The 24470-nt window shown below is 42.6% G+C and overlaps 1 protein-coding gene across 2 annotated transcripts; it reads right to left on the reverse strand.

Annotated features, from left to right (window-relative positions):
* Positions 1-3315: 3315 nt before the first annotated feature.
* LOC109903377 (interferon alpha/beta receptor 1a-like) lies at positions 3316-24207 on the reverse strand. 2 transcript variants are annotated; one of them, XM_031801283.1, is made up of 7 exons: positions 24107-24207; positions 14531-14657; positions 14024-14214; positions 6445-6605; positions 5610-5763; positions 5290-5447; positions 3316-5143 (listed from the first exon to the last, which is right to left on the reverse strand). In XM_031801283.1, exons 3-7 carry the CDS (start codon positions 14202-14204, stop codon positions 4802-4804), a joined length of 996 nt encoding a protein of 331 aa, XP_031657143.1. In that variant the 5' UTR covers positions 14205-14214; positions 14531-14657; positions 24107-24207; the 3' UTR covers positions 3316-4801. The 2 variants fall into 2 exon arrangements, with proteins under 2 accessions (XP_031657143.1, XP_031657137.1); XM_031801277.1 differs by having other exon boundaries at positions 24016-24207.
* Between the last annotated feature and the right edge of the window lie 263 nt (positions 24208-24470).

Consider the following 24470-nt stretch of genomic DNA (forward strand, 5'->3'; position numbering starts at 1 on the left):
ATAGAGATGCCTTGTTCTGCTATAGAGATGTCCTGTTCTAGTGATGCCTTCTGTTATAGAGATGTCTTGTTCTGTTATAGAGATGTCCTGTTCTGTTATAGAGATTTCTTGTTCTGCTATAGAGATGTCAAATCAAATCAAATCAAATTTATTTATATAGCCCTTCGTACATCAGCTGAAATCTCAAAGTGCTGTACAGAAACCCAGCCTAAAACCCCAAACAGCAAGCAATGCAGGTGTAGAAGCACGGTGGCTAGGAAAAACTCCCTAGAAAGGCCAAAACCTAGGAAGAAACCTAGAGAGGAACCAGGCTATGTGGGGTGGCCAGTCCTCTTCTGGCTGTGCCGGGTGGAGATTATAACAGAACATGGCCAAGATGTTCAAATGTTCATAAATGACCAGCATGGTCGAATAATAATAAGGCAGAACAGTTGAAACTGGAGCAGCAGCACAGTCAGGTGGAAGTTGAAACTGGAGCAGCAGCATGGCCAGGTGGACTGGGGACAGCAAGGAGTCATGTCAGGTAGTCCTGGGGCATGGTCCTAGGGCTCAGGTCAGTTGAAACTGGAACAGCAGCATGGCCAGGTGGACTGGGGACAGCAAGGAGTCATCATTTCAGGTAGTCCTGGGGCATGGTCCTAGGGCTCAGGTCCTCCGAGAGAGAGAAAGAAAGAGAGAAGGAGAGAATTAGAGAACGCACACTTAGATTCACACAGGACACCGAATAGGACAGGAGAAGTACTCCAGATATAACAAACTGACCCCAGCCCCCCGACACAAACTACTGCAGCATAAATACTGGAGGCTGAGACAGGAGGGGTCAGGAGACACTGTGGCCCCATCCGAGGACACCCCCGGACAGGGCCAAACAGGAAGGATATAACCCCACCCACTTTGCCAAAGCACAGCCCCCACACCACTAGAGGGATATCTTCAACCACCAACTTACCATCCTGAGACAAGGCTGTTCTAATGTCCTGTTCTAGTGATGCCTTGTTCTGTTATAGAGATGCCTTGTTCCGTTATAGAGATGTCCTGTTCTGTTATAGAGATGTCCTGTTCTGTTATAGAGATTTCTTGTTCTGTTATAGAGATGTCCTCTTATAGAGATGCCCTCTTCTAGAGATGTCTTGTTCTGTTATAGAGATGTCCTGTTCTGTTATAGAGATGTCCTGTTCTGTTATAGAGATGTCCTGTTCTGTTATAGAGATGTCTTGTTCTGTTATAGAGATGTCTTGTTCTGTTATAGAGAAGCCTTGTTCTGTAATAGAGATGCCTTGTTCTGTAATAGAGATGTCTTGTTCTGTTATAGAGAAGCCTTGTTCTGTTATAGAGAAGCCTTGTTCTGTAATAGAGATGCCTTGTTCGGTTATAGAGATGCCTTGTTCGGTTATAGAGACTACTGTACATCATAGTTTTAACCCGTTGTGGCTGTTAGTCTACTTACAATGTAGAAAGCTTTCAGTGAACTGCAAATAATAGTTTATTAAATGAAAAAAGTAAATATTCTCCTCCTAAATCTGGAGAGATCAGCATAATAAATATAGTGAATTCAGAAAGTACTCAGACCCCTAGACTTTTCCACATTTTGTTGTTACAGAAATGTTACAAAATTGATTAAATAATGTTTTCATTATATATATATATATATATATATAGAAGAAAAACATTTAATATATATAAAAATATATATATATATATAATCAAATTAAAATCGGAAATACTTTGTTTACATACAGTATATCACAAAAGTGAGTACACCCCTCACATTTTTGTATATATTTGAGTATATCTTTTCAGGTGACAACACTGAAGAAATTATACTTTGCTACAATGTAAAGTAGTGAGTATACAGCTTGTATAACAGTGTAAATTGGCTGTCCCCTCAAAAAACTCACACAGCCATTAATGTCTAAACCGCTGGCAACAAAAGTGAGTACACCCCTAAGTGAAAATGTCCAAATTGGGCCCAATTAGCCATTTTCCCTCCCCGGTGTCATGTGACTCGTTAGTGTTACAAGGTCTCAGGTGTGAATGGGGAGCAGGTGTGTTAAATTTGGTGTCATCGCTCTCACACTCCCTCATACTGACTGGTCACTGGAAGTTCAACATGGCACCTCATGGCAAAGAACTCTCTGAGGATCTGATTATTCATTTTTTTTATTGGACATGATTTGGAAAGGCACACACCTGTCTATATAAACTCCCACAGTTGACAGTGCATGTCAGAGCAAAAACCAAGCCATGTGGTGGAAGGAATTGTCCGTAGAGCTCTGAGACAGGATTGTATCGAGGCACAGATCTGGGGAATGGTACCAAAAAATTGTATGCAGCATTGAAAGTTCCCAAGAACACAGTGGCCTCCATCATTCTTAAATGGAAGACGCTCGGAAGTACCAAGACTCTTCCTCAACAACTACAAATACCTAGGTGTCTGGTTAGACTAAACTCTCCTTCCAGACTCACATAAAACATCTCCATCCCTGATCTTGACAGCCTCTCTCCCCTCTATTTCCACAGGTCCTTCCAACCTGGACTCAGGGGTAGAAGGAACATAGTAAACGTAAAGCTGTAACAATCAAATGGGTATCATATGTTACGTTTCGTATGGTATGTATTCATTTGTGGATGTCCATTTCATATATGTTACAAAATGCAATTCGTATGATATGCTACGTATTGAAATGTATTTTGGCTAACGTTAGCTAGGCTAGGGGCTGGGGGAATCAGGTTAAGGTTAAGAGTTATGGTAAGCTAACGTGCTAAGTAGTTGCAAAGGTGCTAATTAGCTAAAATGTTATCTATTATGTGATTCAAACATGCAACCTTTGGGTTGCTAGACATTCACATTATACATCCAACCAACCTCCCTACTTTAGTTTTTGACTTAAGTAACCATATCAACCATAACACATCATACTCATTTGAGTGTCACAGATTTAACGTTACTATGTTATGTCTTGTCTGAGGCCAGGCTGATCCTTCTGTCACGTTGACAAGAAGCGCTCTCAAAAAAAACAACACTGCATTGTGTTGTTGTAATTCTCACCCTGCTGCAGCACGTTCACAGCTTCCCCCCCCCCCCCCAGTGTTATTACTGATAAAGAAACAGGCTACACAGGAAATCAGTACAGTGCCAAACGTTAGTGACTGTGTACATGTAGCAGCACATACTCTCACAGCCACACGTGGTTGTTACTCACTGGTGAATAATATGTTTCCTTCACAAATGTAACAGAGGTCAAGCTCACATCATGGATCTCGGACAAAAAAGGTAGTGTCAGTATGCAATAAAAGGCCTGGGGCAAAGGGGTATGAGATGAGAGATAATTCTTTAATAGGAATTATAATTCCATTTGGAAGCAATAGTGTACAGCATATTTGGTACAACACCAGGTCCGTATTATGGCAAGAACATCTCAAATAAGCAAAGAGAAATGACAGTCCATTACTTTAAGACATGAATGTCAGTCAATGCAGAACATTTCAAGTGCAGTCGCAAAAACCATCAAGCGCTATGATGAAACTGGCTCTCATGAGGACCGTCACAGGAAAGGAAGACCCAGAGGATAAATTCGAGTTAATTGCACCTCAGATTGCAGCCCAAATAAATGCTTCAGAGTTCAAGTAACAGACATCTCAACATCAACTTTTCAGAGGAGACTGCATGAATCAGGCCTTCATGGTCATATTGCTGCTAAGAAACCACTACTAAAAGGACACTAATAATATAATATATGTCCTAGAATTCAAGGCACACTTCACCAGCATGGCTACCACAGCATTCTGCAGCGAAACGCCATCCCATCTGGGTTGCGCTTAGTGGGACTATCATTTGTTTTTCAACAGGACAATGACCCCAAAAACACACCTCCAGGCTGTGTAAGCACTATTTGATGAAGGAGAGTGATGGAATGCTGCATCAGATGACCTGGCATCAAGGCAATGGGTGGCTACTTTGAAGAATCCAAAATATATTTTGATTTGAATTTAACACTTTTTTGGTTACTACATGATTCCATATGTGTTATTTCATAGTTGATGTCTTTACTATTATTCAACAATGTAGAAAACAGTGAAAATAAAATAAACTTGAATGAGTAGGTGTGTTACTGTAAAATGCGACAATTGTTTGTGCACAAGACTCACCAGGACTACTTTTTAAACCTACAGTAGGTAACTAGAATGCTACGTCAGATGTCAGCTAGGTATGATAAAGCATAGAAAACATGACACTTCCTGATGTCAGATTCTATAAGAATCATAAAAGGACAAAACTAATTCAATGTTTCTAAAAGTAACAATAAAAAAAAAACAGGCACTCAGATGTGGCAGGGCAAACCACCACGGATTACGGCCCAGTCCGTCACCCGGGCAGAGCTCCCTGCTATCCAGGACCACTATACCAGGCGGTGTCAAGACTATACCAAACGTTGTGAAAGACTCAAGCAACCAACCACAGTGCACCACGTCTGGAACCAACACGACCCTGAACAGCTTCTATACCCAAGTCATTGAAAAGAAAGGTGGACTGCGGTCTTTTAGACATCTTAAAGTCAATGGGCCTCCATACCAAATCTGACACTTTTTATGCATGTTTCTACACCCTTAAAAAACACACAGCAACATGGGATTCCCAGGCCAACCCAGGCAGCTGACAGTGTACTGGTATACTAAAAGACCAGAATCACATGCCATCCTGCTGCATAAATGAAATAATCCATTAAAAGAATATTTAGGTATTTGATAGTCCCAAAATGTTAAACATGTCAACAGACAAGTTTCCAAAAATATTGGACTTTCATGATATGACGTCTCTCCCCATCTCCTCCATCTTGGCCTGCGCCAGTGTCTGCCAGGAATCCACTTCCTGGTCTGTCCTGATTGGCTCCCCACAACTACAACCCTGCTGGGTGGAGCCTCCCTCTGTGGAGCAGATCCCAGAGTCTCCGCTGTCCTGGCAGATGTGCCTGTCGCTGTCCTGCTCCAGCTCTGAGGGGGGCGCTGTGAGGGGAGGAGGGACGTGTATCTCCAGTAGCACCACCTCAGGACAGATGGTCAGCTTATCACAGCACAGCTCCGCCTCTGAATCAGCAGTGAGGAGGCGGGGCATGTCAGAGCCGGGGGAGGAGTCACAGAGGTACTGGGGGGAGGGGAAGAGAGAAATATAAAATTGTCATTACTTATTCCCAACCACCCTTAAACATCCAGACACACCCACCAGGATGGACGGTACACCTGGATACTACTGTTATGCTGTTTACTGTTGAGTAAGCGTTTGAGGCCTACCTCCTGGATGTGTGCAGGCAGCTGGATAGAGGGGTAAAAGGTGTTTTTGAGGACTCTGTAGAACCTGAAGAAGGCGTAGGAGGAAAGCAACACGAGCAGGAAACACACCATCATGGAGACCAGGAAGTACAGGAAGATCTGCCAGTACGGGGTGTCACCTGAGGACGAGGACAGTCACACTTTAGTGGCCTTATTATGCTATTACTCCTGTAAAACACACTCTCTGGCATCTCTACACACACACATTATACAGGTAGGTAATTTGTCAAGCAATTTGGAAACAAATCTCCAAGTCTTTAGTGTGAAGTGTTCATTCCTACCCTCCGTCTGCATGCACTGGGGTTCTGTGTAGCTGCTAGTCTTGTTGTAGTAGTCGTAGCGAGACTGGATCATGACACAGTACCACGTCCAGGCCTCCAGCTCAGGCAGCGTCACCAGGTTGTTGCTAGAGTCCAACACTTTAGGCTTCAGACCCTGAACATTCAATAAGAACACGTTATAAAATCAGACAGGGTTGGGATACGCTGCCCTCTCTTGCACTACACCCCCCCCCCCTCCAGACGTTCCAGTAGGAGCACATGGGATTCTAGTGGTGAACTCATCATCAAGCCCTTCACAAGTTGAATCAGATGTGCTAGTCCTGAATACGTCTCAACAAGTGGAACGGTTGGGGGTACTCCAGGAACGGTTTGGGACATACAGATGATATATAAATCATACCCATCTGCTCTGGTGTAACACAGGGACACAGCAGAAGGGTTATTGATGTTGTTTCAACTGGAAGAGTTCCAGAGAACATGGAACGACAACTTTGCATTTCATCTGAATATAGAACGATTCAAAACCTTCTAGAATACAGAGCACCAACCAGTTACCTGCATTGAAAGCCTAATTAGAACACACTTGTGTTCCTATCTTTAAGTTTATTGTTTAGTGTTACACCATGTTGTAGCTTCTGGTATTTTATAGCAGTCCCAGGGTTACTGAGGGGAGGCCCAGGTGACAGCAGTCCCAGGGTTACTGAGGGGAGGCCCAGGTGACAGCAGTCCCAGGGTTACTGAGGGGAGGCCCAGGTGACAGCAGCCCCAGGGTTACTGAGGGGAGGCCCAGGAGTCTTTAGAGGCCACAAAACAAGGCAGAAGGTTGTGCCAGTACCTGAGGGTCATCAGAGCGGCTCCAGTACAGGATGCGGTAGTACAGGAAAAGGACGTGTTCCTTCATGGAGTGCTGGGTGCTGGTCAGGGGGTCAGAGATGGTCACATCCAGCAGGTTCCCCACAGGAGCCATCTCCACCCTGGATGGTGGGCCCAACAAAGCTAGACAGGGGGAAGAACAGATCAGACTTAAATAAACTCACTAATAATCAATAGTTGCCATACAGGCAACTCCAGAGTCCTGGGAATGATTCTTGGTGAAGGACAGATTAACGGTCTCTGTGCTAGTTGGCGTGTCGCTGTGTGTGAGTTATATTTTCAGTTTATTTAACCAGGTAAGATCCATTGAGGTTAAAAGCCTATTTTGTGAGGGGCGATCTGACAAGAAGGCAAAACAGGGAAATAGCAGCGTGTAAAAATATAAGAATAAGAAATAAGAAAATATAACAGAAAAATACAAAAGCTGTGTTCAAATACCCACAGTAACATACTGTATATACACTACATACTATTTGTTAATTTTATTATACTGTAAACTAAACGGTATTCTTTCAGTTGAGCGTACTAGTGCTTCACCCGTCTATCCCGGAAGTTGATGCTGTTGCTTTGCAACCGCTTGCTAGATTGTTAGAAAAACAAATGATTAGCTAGGACATCATACAACTTTGGCCGTGTTCTTAAATTCAGTCTGGGAGTGGCAGAGCACGCTCTGGGCGTTCCTAAATTCAGAGTGTTGTCAGATTATTGGTTCATAAGCGCCCAGAGCGCACACTGGACGCTCTGGTGGAGGGCTAGGGTTGATCCAAGTGATCTGACCTCAGCTTGGGTGCTTGGCTGCCGTTGTAACTGGCTAATGTTGGCTAGCTTGCTAGCTACATCCAGACACAAATGAGAGAACACTTCACTCTGACCATTTTACTCGCCCTAGCAGAGCTGGTTAGGCTGGTTTCATGTTATCCAGAGCGTTGGTAACCAACTGTGCTGCTGGCAACAATTTAATCATGCTTTTTAAATTATTATTATAATATTTTTTTTAAGATCGCCAGAGCGAATTAACAATGTCCACTGAGAACACACTAAGACTACACAACTAAATTAAATAGCATATAGTTGATATACTGGCAAGTCCAATGTATTAGTAGCCAACTAACATTAGGTAGCTAGCTAACATACCGGTACATACTACTGTAATATGCTATGTGGTTCGTAAGGATAGCGTAGCTAACAAAATGTGTAACTTATTTGAAAAGTAATTACTTTATGACATTACTCAACATTTGTCATAATTAGTTAAAGCAATGAATTTGTATCCTCTCTCTCGTCAGACCTCGGCTGCATATTTTCCACCAAATACATAAAATCTGAAAATGTTGTGAAGCCACACCCCCTTTTTTGAGGAATTGCATTATGGGCCCTAAAGTACAGAAATAGTGTCCTCTGCGTGTATACTTCAGCAAATTTAGGACCACATCTGGGAATTGTCATACTAACTATATCTGTAAAATGGTATAGAGACAGCTTGATCCCCTCTGTCGAAGGCGCTTGGACCTTCTTTTTTGATATTTTCAATGGTATTGTTAACAAACACGCCCCCATAAAGAAAATGAGAATTACAACTAAAAAAAAACGTTCAGCCCCTGTTTCGACCGCGATCTTGCAGAGTTACTCCACCTCAAGAATTGCATTTAGCGAAAGGCTCAGCACACACACTCAGGCTGACTGGCTATCGTTCAGGCAAATGAGAAATAAGTGCACTCAGGCTATCCAGAAGGCCAATGTTAGTTACTTTAAGGAGCAGTTCTCTCTCTGTGGGTCTAACACCAAGAAATTCTGGAAAACGGTTAAAGACCTGGAGAATAAACCTGCCTCCTCACAGCCGCCTATGTCCCTTAATGTTGATGTGGTTGTTACTGACAAGAACATGGCTGAGCTTTTTAAAAATCACCATTTCATTAAGTCAGGGTTCCTATTTGACTCAGCTATGCCGCTCTGCCCGTCCAGCATTTCCTCATCTCCCACCCCTCTAATGCGACTATCCCCGATGCTTCTCCCTCTTTTTCCCCTGCCCCGCTACAAAGTCTCTCCCTGCAGGCAGTCACTAAGTCCGAGGTTCTAAATGGATTAGACCATTTCTTAAAAAAAAAAAAAAAAGGTTCTTACACCTATCATTGCCAAGCCCGTTTCTCCTTTCTGGGGATGTTCCCATTGCTTTGATGGGAGCCACAGTTAATCCTTTATTTAAAAAGGGGGAGATCAAGCTGATCCTAACTGCTATAGGCCAATTTTTTATTTTGCCCTGTTTAATCAAAAGTGATGGAAAAACTGGCTTTCTTGATGTCAATAGTGTTCTCTCGGTTATGCAATCTGGTTTCCGCTCAGGTTATGGATGGGTCACTGCAACCTTAAAAAGGTCCTCAATGACGTCACCATTGCCCTTGATTCTAAGCAATGTTGTTCTGCTATTTTTATTGACTTGGCCAAAGCTTTTGATATGGTAGACCATTCCATTCTTGTGGGCCGGCTAAGGAGAATTGGTGTCTAAGGGGTCTTCGGCCTCGTTTACTGACTCTCTTAAATAGTGCAGTGTATAAAGTCAGAACATCTGCTGTCTCAGCCACTGCCGGTCACCAAGGGAGTACCCCAAGGCTCGATCCTAGACCCCACGCTCTTCAAAAATGTCCTTTAACAACATAGCTCAGGCAGAAGGAAGCTCTCTAATCCATTTATATGCAGATGATAGTCTTCTACTCAGATAGCCCCTCCCCGGATTTTGTGTTAAATGCTCTACAACAGTCTTTCTCTGACCTTAACCTTGTTTTGGAGGTGTTCAGAACAAAAGGTAATGTTTGGTAAGAAGAATGCCCCTCTTCCCACCGGTGTGATTATGACCTCTGAAGGTTTAACGCTTGAGGTAGTCACTTCAAACAAGTACTTCGGAGTATGGCTAGATGGTGCACTGTGCTTTGCACATATCAAAGCTGCAGGCTAAAGTTAGAGGAAACCAAGTCTAGATTTATCGTAATCTTTCACCCCAGCTGCCAAACTAACCCTGATTCAGATGACAATCCTACCCGCGCTAGATTACGGAGACAGAATTTATAGATCGGCAGGTAAGGGTGCTCTCGAGCAGCTAGATGTTCTTTACCATTCAGCCATCATATTTTCCACCAATGCTCCTTATAGGATACACTCCTCTGTAAACTGGCCATCTCTGTATACACGTCACAAAACCTACTGGTTGATGCTGATTTATAAAACCCTCTTAAGCCTAACTCCCACCTATCGGAGATATCTACTGCAGCATTCATCCTCCACATACAACACTTGTTCTGCCAGTCACATTCTGATAAAAGGTCCAAAGCACACGCATCCCTGAGTCGATCCTCTTTTCAGTTTGCAGCTCTTTCCAGTCATTAGCTGCAGCAACAAACACTCACACAGGACAGTTCTCAATCTCTTCATTCAAAAAGACTCAATCATGGACACTCTTACTGACAGTTGTGGCTGCTTTGTGTGATTTATTGTTGTCTCTACCTTCTTGCCCTTGTGCTGTTGTCTGTGCCCAATAATGTTTGTACCATGTTTTGTGTTGCTACCAAGTTAAGTTGCCACCATGCCGTGTTGTCATGTGTTGCTGCCTTGCTACGGTGTTGTCTTAGGTCTCTCTTTATGTAGTGATGTGTGTTTTGTCCTATATTTATATTGTATTAATTTTTCATCCCAGACCCCCGTCCCTGCAGGAGGCCTTTTGGTAGGGTGACATTATAAATAAGAATTTGTTCTTAACTGACTTCTCTGGTTAAATAAAAATCCATACTATGCCAAATAAGCATGTACATCAAAAATAGTATGGTTAGTATGAGTATTGAGTATGAGGGGCGGCCGCGTAGCCTAGTGGTTAGAGCGTTGGACTAGTAACCGGAAGGTTGCAAGTGCAAACCCCCGAGCTGACAAGGTACAAATCTGTCGTTCTACCCCTGAACAGGCAGTTAACCCACTGTTCCTAGGCTGTCATTAAAAATAAGATTTTGTTCTTAACTGACTTACCTAGTTAAATAATTAGAACACAGCTAAAGTGTCACAAGTTATATACACTTCTCAAAAAAAGAAAGGGAACACTCAAACAACACAATGTAACTCCAAGTCAATCACACTTCTCTGAAATCAAACTGTCCACTTAGGAAGCAACACTGATTGACAATAAATTTCACATGCTGTTGTGCAAATGGAATAGATAACAGGTGGAAATTATAGGCAATTAGAAAGTGCAATCTGCAGGTGGTAACCACAGACCACTTCTCAGTTCATATGCTTCCTGGCTGATGTTTTCATCACTTTTGAATGCTGGCGGTGCTTTCACTCTAGTGGTAGCATGAGACGGAGTCTACAACCCACACAAGTGGCTCAGGTAGTGCAGCTCATCCAGGATGGCACATCAATGCGAGCTGTGGCAAGAAGGTTTTCTGTGTCTGTCAGTGTAGTGTCCAGAGCATGGAGGCGCTACCAGGACACAGGCCAGTACATCAGGAGACGTGGAGGAGGCCAACAACCCAGCAGCAGGACCGCTACCTCCGCATTTGTGCAAGGAGGAGCACTGCCAGAGCCCTGCAAAATGACCTCCAGCAGGCCACAAATGTGCATGTGTCTGCTCAAATGGTAAGAAACAGACTCCATGAGGGTGGTATGAGGGCCCGACGTGCACAGGTGGGGGTTGTGCTTACAGCTCAACACTGTGCAGGACGTTTGGCATTTGCCAGAGAATACCAAGATTGGCAAATTCACCACTGGCGCCCTGTGCTCTTCACGGATGAAAGCAGGTTCACACTGAGCACGTGACAGACGTGACAGTCTGGAGACGCTGTGGAGACCGTTCTGCTGCCTGCAACATCCTCCAGCATGACCGGTTTGGCAGTGGGTCAGTCATGGTGTGGGGTGGCATTTCTTTGGGGGGCCGCACAGTCCTCCATGTGCTCGCCAGAGGTAGCCTGACTGCCATTAGGTACCGAGATGAGATCCTCAGACCCCTTGTGAGACCGTATGCTGGTGCGGTTGGCCCTGGGTTCCTCCTAATGAAAGACAATGCTAGACCTCATGTGGCTGGAGTGTGTCAGCAGTTCCTGCAAGAGGAAGGCATTGATGCTATGGACTGACCCGCCCGTTCCCCAGACCTGAATCCAATTGAGCCCATCTGGGACATCATGTCTCGCTCCATCCACCAACGCCACGTTGCACCACAGACTGTCCAGGAGTTGGCGGATGCTTTAGTCCAGGTCTGGGAGGAGATCCCTCAGGAGACCATCCACCACCTCATCAGGAGCATGCCCAGGCGTTGTAGGGAGGTCATACATGCAGGTGGGGGCCACACACTACTGAGCCTCATTTTGACTTGTTTTAAGGACATTACATCAAAGTTGGATCAGTCTGAAGTATGGTGTTCCACTTGAATTTTGAGTGTGACTCCAAATCCAGACCTCCATGGGTTGATAAATTTGATTTCCATTCATCATTTGTGTGATTGTTGTCAGCACATTCAACTATGTAAAGAAAAAAGTATTTAATATTTCATTCATTCAGATTCTAGGATGTGTTATTTTAGTGTTCCCTTTCTTTTTTTTGAGCAGTGTATATATTTGAAGATTAGAAACAAATGCAGCTATCACAAAGAGTGTCGTCGATCCGTGTCTTAAAAACAGGCAAAGACACTAACTCCCATAACGTTAATATCTTTCAAAGCATATTCCAGGATGAAGGCATTATGGGGAAAAACATATTGCCTCCCCCACCCCGGTCCTAGCCTCCCCCACCTCGGTCCTAGCCTTAGGAACAGACAAGGACAGCAGCGACTGTGAAGGAAGACTGTATTGAGTGACTGATCTGGTCAGCGACGAACAAAGATACAAAAGGGAGTTGTCCCATCAATGCTTTGTATACAAAAGTGTACCAGTGCTTTAGCCTCCTGGTGGAGAGGTACATTGCACCATGGGTAATTGATGTAGCATTTATTTCGAATCTTAAAGCACCATGATATACTATGTCCAGTTTAAGGTACTTGTGGAGGCCTGCATATAGACAATATCACCATAATCGAGGCCCGATAACAAAGTGCTTTGAACAAGATAATTTGACAGACATTGAAAAGCAAGATTTGTTCCTAAAATAGAAACCCAATTGCAACTACAGTTTCTTCGTCAATGTTATCAATGTGCTGTTTAAAATTCAGCTTTTCATCCAACTAATTCCCAAGATACTTATAGGAGGTGACCCTATCAATTTGCTAGCCTTTCATAGTTAAAACCTGAAAGTGACTCCATCTGCTAAATATATGAAAAAATGCACAAGCTTCAATTTTAAAAAATGTCTCTGAATAACATCAAAAGCCAACTATAAGTCCAGAAAAGCGATCTCAATATTAGATGTGCAAGAATAAGTCATTGTGTCATCAGCATACAGTTGGAGATTTGCAGAGTCAGTCTTCCCTGCGTAATTTATATAGTGTAAAAAAGATCGGACTTAGAGTGGAGCCCTGGGGGACGCCTATCGTAAGCCTTCGAAACTCAGATTCCATACCCTGCTGTGCTACACACTGTTCTGTCAGAAAGGTCGTTTTGGAACCAATAAAATGCATCAACACTTAAACATTTATTTAGTCTATTCAACAGCAGGGCATGGTCAATAGTGTCAAAGGCCTTTGACAAGTCGATAGAAAGTGAGCATCTAGAAAATCACCAACAACATTATTGCAGTAATTGTACTATACTGCCCTACCAAGCAAAACTGGCAGTAACTGCTCATTTGGTCAAAAATGAGTTAGTCATTTTTGCTACAGTAAATACATGCTTAATCATGTGGACAAGTATCCTGTCTCTATTGTATTGAGATGTGGTGAAAATTGGGGTCATGTTAACAGTTACTGTATAAAGTTACTGTGAAACCAAGGTAAATAAAAGTAATTTTCCACAGATCCACACTATGAGCAGTTACTGCCTTTTTGCTTGGTAGGGCAGCATACTGGGCTCTAAAACCCAACTGGAATTGAGAACCTGAAAAAAAACTCAACTCAGTTTTTTCCCTAAATGTTTGGATGTGCAGACAGTTTAGACATGGGACGATAGTTATCCAATTGTGACAGATCTCCACCCTTAACGTAAAGGCGTGACGTAGGCTGCTTTCCAGACTTTATGAATGGTATTAATCCCCAATGAAATATTTAATATATATGAGTGAGAGGGGCAGCAATAATCTCTGCACCCATTATTTGAAAAATTAGGGTTCAATTCATCCGGGCCAGCCGGCTTTCTTAATACTAATAGATTTGAGTGCCTTTACAACTTCTGAAAGCTCAATCAACACACGCGTGTGGCTGTGTGTGTCTGTGTCTGTGTGTGTGTGGCTGTGTGTGTGTGGCTGTGTGTGTGTGGCTGTGTGTGTGTGGCTGTGTGTGTGTGGCTGTGTGTGTGTGGCTGTGTGTGTGTGTTGGTGTTTAAATGTGACTGTCTGCAACTGTGTTTATTTTCTTCTCTCATTTTGTTAATTTTTTTCATCTGTGCCCAAGTCTGTCTGCCTTCTCCCATACCTCTCACCATTTTTATCAGGGCAGAAGTCTTTGTTGACCCAGTGTGAGTTGACTCCGTCTGCGCTGGCTCGGACTCGGAGCACGTACACGCCCAGGTAGCGCAGATTAGAACCTGTGAGGTCACAGCGGGTGTGTGTGGTCCTTTCACACACACGGCTCCAGTTCTTCTTCTTCATCTTCATCTTCATCTTGTACTTCCTGTTGGGGAGCGAGCGAGAGGGTCAGTGATGAGAGGCAGTCTTGGCCTAATATCAGATCATGACTCTCATGGTGGTAAAATAAAGCAGACGAGTCACTGTTTGGGTGTAGGAGGTGAAACACAGTACAGTACGTGACATGTAGGAGGTGAAATACAGTATCATGTGACATGAAGGAGGTGAAATACAGTATCATGTGACATGTAGGAGGGGGAGGTGAACTACAGTGTGTGACATGTAGGAAGGGGAGGTGAACTACAGTATGTGACATGTAGGAGGGGTCTGCGGGGGTGGTGTGAGTGCATCTGGTGACTTACGCAATGTACTCTACAGTGAAGGCAACAGAGTTGCCTGTGGTCGTCTGGTCCCAGTCCCATGTCAGTACATACTGTGTGTTCAGGGTGAGCAGAGTCAGGTTCTGAGGTTGAGGCAGCTCTGCAAGCACTGGAACACAGAGAGTAAGACAGGCAGACCGGGTCACTGAATAGTTCTTCACTGTTTGGTACCGTGTTGTTTACATGTTATATGATGGGATATTGGAGTTGGATATTATCAACTGATTCGGCAGCAAACTTTAAGTTAAAATAGCCTCAACATTTGCATACTTTAGGCTTTGCATTTCATCACTACTTCACAGCCAACCACCAATTCACATGTCCTGTGGACAATATGAAATATACAAAAAAAGAGGAATTGATCCCATATTTAAAATCTCTGAAGAACCAATAAGCAAACACAATTTTTACCTTTATTTAACTAGGCAAGTCAGTTAAGAACAAATTCTTATTTACAATGATGGCCTAGGAACAGTGGGTTAACTGCCTTGTTCAGGGGCAGAACGACAAATTTTTACCTTGTCAGCTCGGGGATTCAATCTAGCAACTTTTCGGGTTACTAGCCCAACGCTCTAACCACTAGGCTACCTTCTGCTTCATATTGTGTGTAGATTGATGAGGAAAATGTTTAATTAATCAATTTTAGAATAAGGCTGTAACGTAACAGAATGTGGTAAAGTCAAGGGGTCTGAATACCTTCTAAATGCACTGTAGGTCATTAACCAATCACAGCCCACCTTTAGGATTCGGGCAGCAGGGTAGCCTAGTGGTTAGAGTAGTAACCGAAAGGTTGCAAGTTCAAATCCCCGAGCTGACAAGGTACAAATCTGTCGTTCTGCCCCTGAACAGGAAGTTAACTCACTGTTCCTAGGCCGTCATTGAAAATAAGAATTTGTTCCTAACTGCCTAGTTAAATAAAAGGTTCAACAACATTCAACAAGTCACCAGCAGAGGGATTTCCCTTTGAATCCATTTTCCCATTCACTGAGTTGGTGGTGTTCATAAACAGAGAGAACCCACTCTGATGTATTAAAAACAACAAAAAAAACATTAAGTTAAAAGTAAGCAATGGGTCTGAAGCCGAAAAAGAGAATTCCCTGAGCACCGCAAAGCGTACTCCACCCATGCTCTACAAAGGATTTCCAGCACACAACGTTGATCTACGTTGATCTACTAAAGTAGCTATGTTGGTTTATTGTACTTCAAACGATATGTAGGAAAGTTGCTTAGGATTCAAACCTTAATAAAAGAAAACAGCCAAATTCATAGTCTTAGAGGTGCTCCCACAATGTGTTTTGTGATGCATAGAAGGTAATGTATTGCATTCATCCTACCCAATTCCACTACCTTTCCAAGCTTTTTTTTTGATTTTATGAAAGCAAGCATTGCTTTTATACTTACAACACTATTAGGCATGATTGAGTGAGACGTTTTGTCTTGTAGCAATGTTGTCCCTGTCTGCATTTCTTTATTAACCTTTATTTTAACAATATATTCATTGAAAAAAAAATGAATAGATTTTAAAAACATCTTCTTTGGTCAGTAGGTACCATAACATACAGCCGGTCTGTATTCCTGGTTTCTGTAACAGTTAGTTTACCTGTGTAATATTGACATAAACTTCTTTTTCCAACATGGTCCTGTTTCATCAATTGCTATACTGAACAATAGACAGTTCATTACCTCTGTCAAATTACTATGTAGCTTAAAGTTGTGTATACATCTCCTGATACGGCAGGGTAGCCTAGTGGTTAGGGCGTTGGACTAGTAACCGGAAGGTTGCAGGTTCAAGGTACAAGGTACAAATCTGTCGTTCTGCCTCTGAACAGGCAGGTAACCCACTGTTCATAGGCCGTCATTGAAAATAAGAATTTGTTCTTAACTGACTTGCCTGGTTAAATAAAGGTAAAATAATAAAAAATAAAATACGAACACCGTAACAAATGAGAAACACCTTACATCGGATAGGTTCGCTAAATTCTTTAACTACAAATATTCTTAGTCATGCTGTCCATATGAGAAACAAATGAGAAACTGTACATAGCTGTCCAACTCTGCAAAAAAAACATTTTCATTCCCACATTTACAAAAACATTTGGGAACAGAGTTTGAGAACTGGGCCCGATTTCCCGAGAGGATATTAAATTCATCGTTTGGAGCATTGTTAAATCTCAGAGCAGTTTACACAAAAAACATCGTTCTTAAAGTTGCACTTGAAAACACTCGTGATCTAACGGCTGCCTCAGACCCCTTGCAGAACAGCTAAGTGCATCTTGAGATGCTTTTTTGGCCTCCCGCGTCACTTCATCCATTAGAAGATTTGCGCTAAACATTAAATCACATGGTTTTATCTGGTTGCTCTGTGACTGCGATAACCCGAGAACAAAATTTGACTACAATAAAGTTGCCAATGTCTTTGCAAATGATCCAAAACAAGCCACGTATAGCAACATGCTTCAAATGAAAACTCAGATGACTGCGTTAAAATAAAAACAGCAGGATTATTACACACGAAAGACAATGGTCTAAATATCCCCTCCGGTCGGTTTAGTCATCTTGCTTGGTTAATATTGTCTTATAACAGTAGCCGGGTTCAAAAACACTTGCATTTTGTCACATAGCTAACCAAAGTTAGTAAACGTGTCACTTTTTGACTGTGCGCAAGGAATGATCATTATGTTGTTTGACCTGGATGCTTCATGTGCAACCCACACCCCTGCTATGTTTTATTTTTTAAACGTATCATTCCGATTAATCGGTCAACCTCTAATAGCAATAGATACAGTGCATTCGGAGAGTTTTCAGAACCCTTGAATTTTTTCCACATTTTATTTACGATTTTATTTCTAAAACATAAGTATTCAGACCCCTTTGCCTACGAGACTCAACAATTGAGCTCAGATGCATCCTGCTTCCACTGATCATCCTTAAGATGTTTCAACTTGGAGTCCACCTGTGGTAAATTCAATAGACTGGACAAGATTTGAAAAGGCACACACCTGTCTAGGTAAATTGCAACAGTTCTTAGGCGTTTTTAGTGCGCACGTGGGGGGTGCCGCCTACACAGCCAGGATGCCTGCTAAACCAAGTATAACTATAAGAAATCGAAAAACGATGAAAATAAAACCTAATATAACTCAAACGGAAAGCATTTACATTTTTGCGCAGTCCAGGCAGTGCTGAGAGGGATAGTTTGGCCTGCTATTTGTCTGGTTCTGGTTGGATGTCTGGTTGGTTTAGATCTTATCTGTCGGAAAGATATCAGTTTGTCTCTGTGAATGGTTTGTCCTCTGACAAATCAACTGTAAATTTCGGTGTTCCTCAAGGTTCCGTTTTAGGACCACTATTGTTTTCACTATATATTTTACCTCTTGGGGATGTTATTCGAAAACATAATGTAAACTTTCACTGCTATGCGGATGACACACAGCTGTACATTTCAATGAAACATGGTGAAGCCCCAAAATTGCCCTCGCTAGAAGCATGTGTTTCAGACATAAGGAAGTGGATGGCTGCAAACTTTCTACTATTAAACTCGGACAAAACAGAGATGCTTGTTCTAGGTCCCAAGAAACAAAGATCTTCTGTTGAATCTGACAATTAATCTTAATGGTTGTACAGTCGTCTCAAATAAAACTGTGAAGGACCTCGGCGTTACTCTGGACCCTGCTCTCTCTTTTGAAGAACATATCAAGACCATTTCGAGGACAGCTTTTTTCCATCTACGTAACATTGCAAAAATCAGAAACTTTCTGTCCAAAAATGATGCAGAAAAATTTATCCATGCTTTTGTCACTTCTAGGTTAGACTACTGCAATGCTCTATTTTCCGGCTACCCGGATAAAGCACTAAATAAACTTCAGTAAGTGCTAAATACGGCTGCTAGAATCCTGACTAGAACCAAAAAATGTGATCATATTACTCCAGTGCTAGCCTCTCTACACTGGCTTCCTGTCAAAGCAAGGGCTGATTTCAAGGTTTTACTGCTAACCTACAAAGCATTACATGGGCTTGCTCCTACCTATCTCTCTGATTTGGTCCTGCCGTACATACCTACACGTACGCTACGATCACAAGACGAAGGCCTCCTAATTGTCCCTAGAATTTCTAAGCAAACAGCTGGAGGCAGGGTTTTCTCCTATAGAGCTCCATTTTTATGGAACGGTCTGCCTACCCATGTCAGAGACGCAAACTCGGTCTCAACCTTTAAGTCTTTACTGAAGACTCATCTCTTCAGTGGGTCTGGAGCAACGAACCGCCCTTGCTGTCTCTGCCTGGCCGGTTCCCCTCTTTCCACTGGGATTCTCTGCCTCTAACCCTATTACAGGGGCTGAGTCACTGGCTTGCTGGGGCTCTCTCATGCCGTCCCTGGAGGGGGTGCGTCACCTGAGTGGGTTGATTCACTGTTGTGGTCATCCTGTCTGGGTTGGCGCCCACCCCTTGGGTTGTGCCGTGGCGGAGATCTTTGTGGGCTATACTCAGCCTTGTCTCAGGATGGTAAGTTGGTGGTTGAAGATATCCCTCTAGTGGTGTGGGGGCTGTGCTTTGGCAAAGTGGGTGGGGTTATATCCTTCCTGTTTGGCCCTGTCCGGGGGTGTCCTCGGATGGGGCCACAGTGTCTCCTGACCCCTCCTGTCTCAGCCTCCAGTATTTATGCTGCAGTAGTTTATGTGTCGGGGGGCTGGGGTCAGTTTGTTATATCTGGAATACTTCTCCTGTCCTATTCGGTGTCCTGTGTGAATCTAAGTGTGCGTTCTCTAATTCTCTCCTTCTCTCTTTCTTTCTCTCTCTCTCGGAGGACCTGAGCCCTAGGACCATGCCCCAGGACTACCTGACATGATGACTCCTTGCTGTCCCCAGTCCACCTGGCCATGCTGCTGTTCCAGTTTCAACTGACCTGAGCCCTAGGACCATGCCCCAGGCCTACCTGACATGATGACTCCAGTTTCAATTTCCACCTGACTGTGCTGCTGCTCCAGTTTCAACTGTTCTGCCTTATTATTATTCGACCATGCTGGTCATTTATGAACATTTGAACATCTTGGCCATGTTCTGTTATAATCTCCACCCGGCACAGCCAGAAGAGGACTGGCCACCCCACATAGCCTGGTTCCTCTCTAGGTTTCTTCCTAGGTATTGGCCTTTCTAGGGAGTTTTTCCTAGCCACCGTGCTTCTACACCTGCATTGCTTGCTGTTTGGGGTTTTAGGCTGGGTTTCTGTACAGCACTTTGAGATATCAGCTGATGTACGAAGGGCTATATAAATAAATTTGATTTGATTTGATTTGAATATGTGTCAAATTATATCCAGCTCAGGGGCTCCAGCTATGCATTTGATTTGCTAACTAAGTGGCTAGATGTCAAGATTAAGTTTATTGGTCACTGTAGAGACATTAAATCCCATCCTGGATCGAGACCCCTGTTGCCTAAATTGTTGTGGAAGAACTGCGCAGATGCAAAGTCTGACGAGAGAATTTCAGTAAAATCTCCAAATAGTCTTAAATATTTGCTCCGAATTCAACTATATCTGCAGAAACAAAGGGGCGTTAGCTATGACATGACACATTGACTCTGAAAATATTTTGGTTATTGAACTACAGTAAATAAAGTGGATTTACACCCAGTAACAGAGTTGCGGTAACGGAATTTAATCTTGGGTCTGTACTACACAGAAATGCATAAATAATTAATAATACAGGTGCATCAAAGCTGGGACCGAGAGACTGAAAAACAGCTTCTATCTCAAGGCCATCAGACTGTTAAACAGCCACCACTAACATTGAGTGGCTGCTGCCAACACACTGACAATGACTCAACTCCAGCCACTTTAATAATGGGAATTGATGGGAAATTATGTAAATATATCACTAGCCACTTTAAACAATGCTACCTTATATAATGTTACTTACCCTACATTATTCATCTCATATGCATATGTATATACTGTACTCTATATCATCGACTGCATCCTTATGTAATACATGTATCACTAGCCACTTTAACTATGCCACTTTGTTTACATACTCATCTCATACGTATATACTGTACTCGATACCATCTACTGTATCTTGCCTATGCTGCTCTGTACCATCACTCATTCATATATCCTTATGTACATATTCTTTATCCCCTTACACTTGTGTGTATAAGACAGTAGTTTTGGAATTCTTAGTTAGATTACTTGTTGGTTATTACTGCATTGTCGGAACTAGAAGCACAAGCATTTCGCTACACTCGCATTAACATCTGCTAACCATGTGTATGTGACAAATAAAATTTGATTTGATTTGATTTAATTATGAATGTTATTCTCTTCATGGTGATGTAGCACATGCAGGGCTCTACAGTGAGAACACTTTACTCACATATGCGACTAAATATTATGCTGTGTGACCAGGATAACATTTTTATTTGATTTAGGAGCACCAATGCACCTGGAACAATTAAGTATTCTAGCAATATTAGCGCAAATATTTTGCATTCTGTTCCTAAATGTCTTTGTGTGCCCCGCCTACATTTTTTCTCAACTTCAACACGCATGTGCTCCTTATAAAATATGTCAACGACAGCGTAGACCCAAGTAAGTACACAAAAGGTATAAATATGCAATATCCTCCTTCGCATACTTGAACATTATTCTAAACGAGCTCTGCATCAAAACAAGACGAAATCTGGTTGTTCCGGACCAAATCTGAACCAAGCATAGACATATAAGTACACCACAGTACAGCTCAGTAGAGTACAGTGTACTCAGGTCGTGTGATCTACTGTGTACTGTACTCTACTTCACTGTACTCTACTGTGCTGTCCAAACTTGTGAACCCAACGATGGTGTGACTACTATAAATTCCAAATGTAGCCAATTGCAGAAATTCCACTACCGAATTTTTCATAAATTCGATTAACAATTTGGTAATGGAGTTGTTTTAATCACTTAATTCATAAACAAAATTGATATCAGTAAAAACACTAACTGAAAGGTATAATTGTACTTGTTTCTTCCATTATCCTCCCTCATGAAAGACATTTTAAAATACACACCGCATGGCCAAAAGTATGAGGACACCTGCTCATCAAACATCTCATTTCAAAATCATGGCCATTAATATGGAGTTGGTCCTCCGTTTGCTGCAATAACACCCTCCACTCTTCTGGGAAGGATTTCCACTAGATGTTGGAACATTGCTGCAGGGACTTGCTTCCATTCAGCCAGGAGAGCATTTGTGAGGTTGGGGACTGATTGTTGGGCGATTAGGCCTGGCTCGTAGTCGGCATTCCAATTCATACCAAAGGTGTTCCATAGGGTTGAGGTCAGGGCTCTGTGCAGGCCAGTCAAGTTCTTCCACACCGATCTCAACAAACCATTTCTAAATGGACCTCACTTTGTGCATGGGGGCATTATCATACAAGAACAAGAAATGGCTTCCCCAAATTGCTGTCACAAAGTTTGAAGCACAGAATTGTCTAGAATGTCGTTGTAGTTGGAGACTTTTATCTCCCTCACCAACTTTAAAAATCTGCTATCGGAGCAGCTAACCGATCGCTGCAGCTGTACATAGTCTATCGGTAAATAGCCCACCCAATTTACCTACCTCATCCCCATAATGTTTTTATTTATTTACTTTTCTGCTATTTTGCACACCAATATCTCTACCTGTACATGACCATCTGATCATTTATCACTCCAGTGTTAATCTGCTAAATTGTAATTATTCACCTACCTCCTCATGCCTTTTGCACACAATGTATATAGACTTTTTTTTAAATAAAAAAATAAATACAAATTATACTGTGTTATTGACTTGTTTATTGTTTACTCCGTGTGTAACTCTGTGTTGCTGTCCGTTCACACTGCTATGCTTTATCTTGGCCAGGTCGCAGTTGTAAATGAGAACTTGTTCTCAACGGTTAGGCTCTGCCCACCTCCTTGCTCGTTCTACCTACTCAGGTTTTGTTTAAAGCGCAAATTGTCTCGAAAACAAAACAGCCAAATACTCCGTCTAAACGTGAATCGATTCACAATTCCGGTATGGTTCTAGCAACAAATCCCTTTACTGTCATATCACATCAAAATAATTTAACAAACGCAAAATATACTTACTGTACACCGTTTTAAAGATTAACACAGTTGCAGCCGACAGTATTTTTCAGTGAAAACACATTTTCGGCGTCTGTCTGTTCGGAGACGCTGATGGCTAGCTAATTAGCACAGGTAACTGTTTTCCGTTAACAAGCACTGTAACATGGAAATATGGCTGAGTGGCAATCCAATCCTAACCCTGTGTAATGGAACCGGGAGTCAAGGACGAGCTGTGCGTTCGTGACTCAACTCTGGCCATCTATTCCGAATCCAGAGCGCTCGTCTGAGCGCCGGAGTGCAGAATAACTGTTTACAAACACTCTACAATACAATTATTGCCAGCAGCACAGGCACCATCCCTCTAGATAACATGAACACAACACAACACAATCAGCTCTTCTAGCTTGGGTACTTGACTGCGGTTGATGTCGGAACGCTCCGATCAACCCTACGCCTCCCAAAGGTGTTCAATAGAGTTGAGGTCAGGGCTCTGCAGTCCAGTCAAGTGTGCACTCTGAATTTATGAACGGACAATACTTTGCATTTGCGAACGTCCAGAGCACCCTGGCACTCCAGAGTGAATTGGACGCGAAAACGTAACAATTGTATCCATATAACATCGGGGCCAACATCTATATAGCTAATCCCAAATTTCGTCCTAACGTAGCTATCGAGTGGTGCAGCGGGCTAAAGCACTGCATCTCAGTGCTAGGGTTAGGATTACCACACCGCCGAGAGCCTGAAAACCAGCTTCTATCTCAAAGCCATCAGACTGTTAAACAGCAATCACTAACAGACAGGCTGCTGCCTACATAGACTTTAAATCATTGGCCACTTTAATAAATTGATCACTAGTCACTTTAATAATGTTTACAATAATTTGCATTACTCGTCTCATATGGATATACTGTATTTTATACAATCTATTGCATCTTACCTATGCTGCTCGGGCATTGCTCATCCATATAAATATATTCTTACTCCATCCCTTTACTTAGATTTGTGTGTATTAGGTAGTTGTTGTGGAATTGTTAGGTTAGATATTGCTGCACTGTCGGAACTAGAAGCACGAGCATTTTGCTACACTCACAATAACATCTGCTAATCATGTGTATGTGACCATTAAGATTTGATTTAAAGGCATCACTACAGACCCTGGTTCAATCCCGGGCTGTATCACAACCAGCTGGTGATCTGGAGTCCCATAGGGCAGTGCGCAATTGGCCCAGCGTTGTCCTGGTTAGGGGAGGGTTTGGTCGGGGTAGGCTGTCATTAACCGATTTGCCTAGTTAAATAAAGATTTACAAATATATGTAAAAAAAACAAAAAAAAACATCCATTACAGGGATCTCTAACTACAGCTAAATTAGCTAGTTGCTGTACTTACCATTGGTTATTGGGAGAGACCAGAGGAGAACGAGTGCAAAGCCCACCTTCATGATGAATAATGATTATTTAACAAGTAATCCAAAAACTACCTTCGCAGATCGTTCATCTTCCCACTCCCAGCTTTAGTTGCTGTGGCCAGTTGATTTGGTCCCGGTTCAATGGAACATCACCGGATAAACAATCCGATATGGACGCCAACGCAATGACATATATGGAGATGTGTGAATGACGTCGGAACTCAGTAACTTTACTCTGATTGGTCCTACGTGATTACGTTTTTTTGTACAGATATATAGATAGATAGCTTTGGCAATGTTAACACATGTTTCCCATCCCAATAACGCCCCTTGAATTGAATTGAATAGATAGATAGATAGCTTCTTAGCTAGTTCGTTTGCAATAACAAAATTATATTTGTTAATAGCAAATCTGAATGCGATGATGCACACGAGG

Source organism: Oncorhynchus kisutch, linkage group LG2 (genome assembly GCF_002021735.2).
Source record: "Oncorhynchus kisutch isolate 150728-3 linkage group LG2, Okis_V2, whole genome shotgun sequence".
NCBI lineage: Eukaryota > Metazoa > Chordata > Actinopteri > Salmoniformes > Salmonidae > Oncorhynchus > Oncorhynchus kisutch.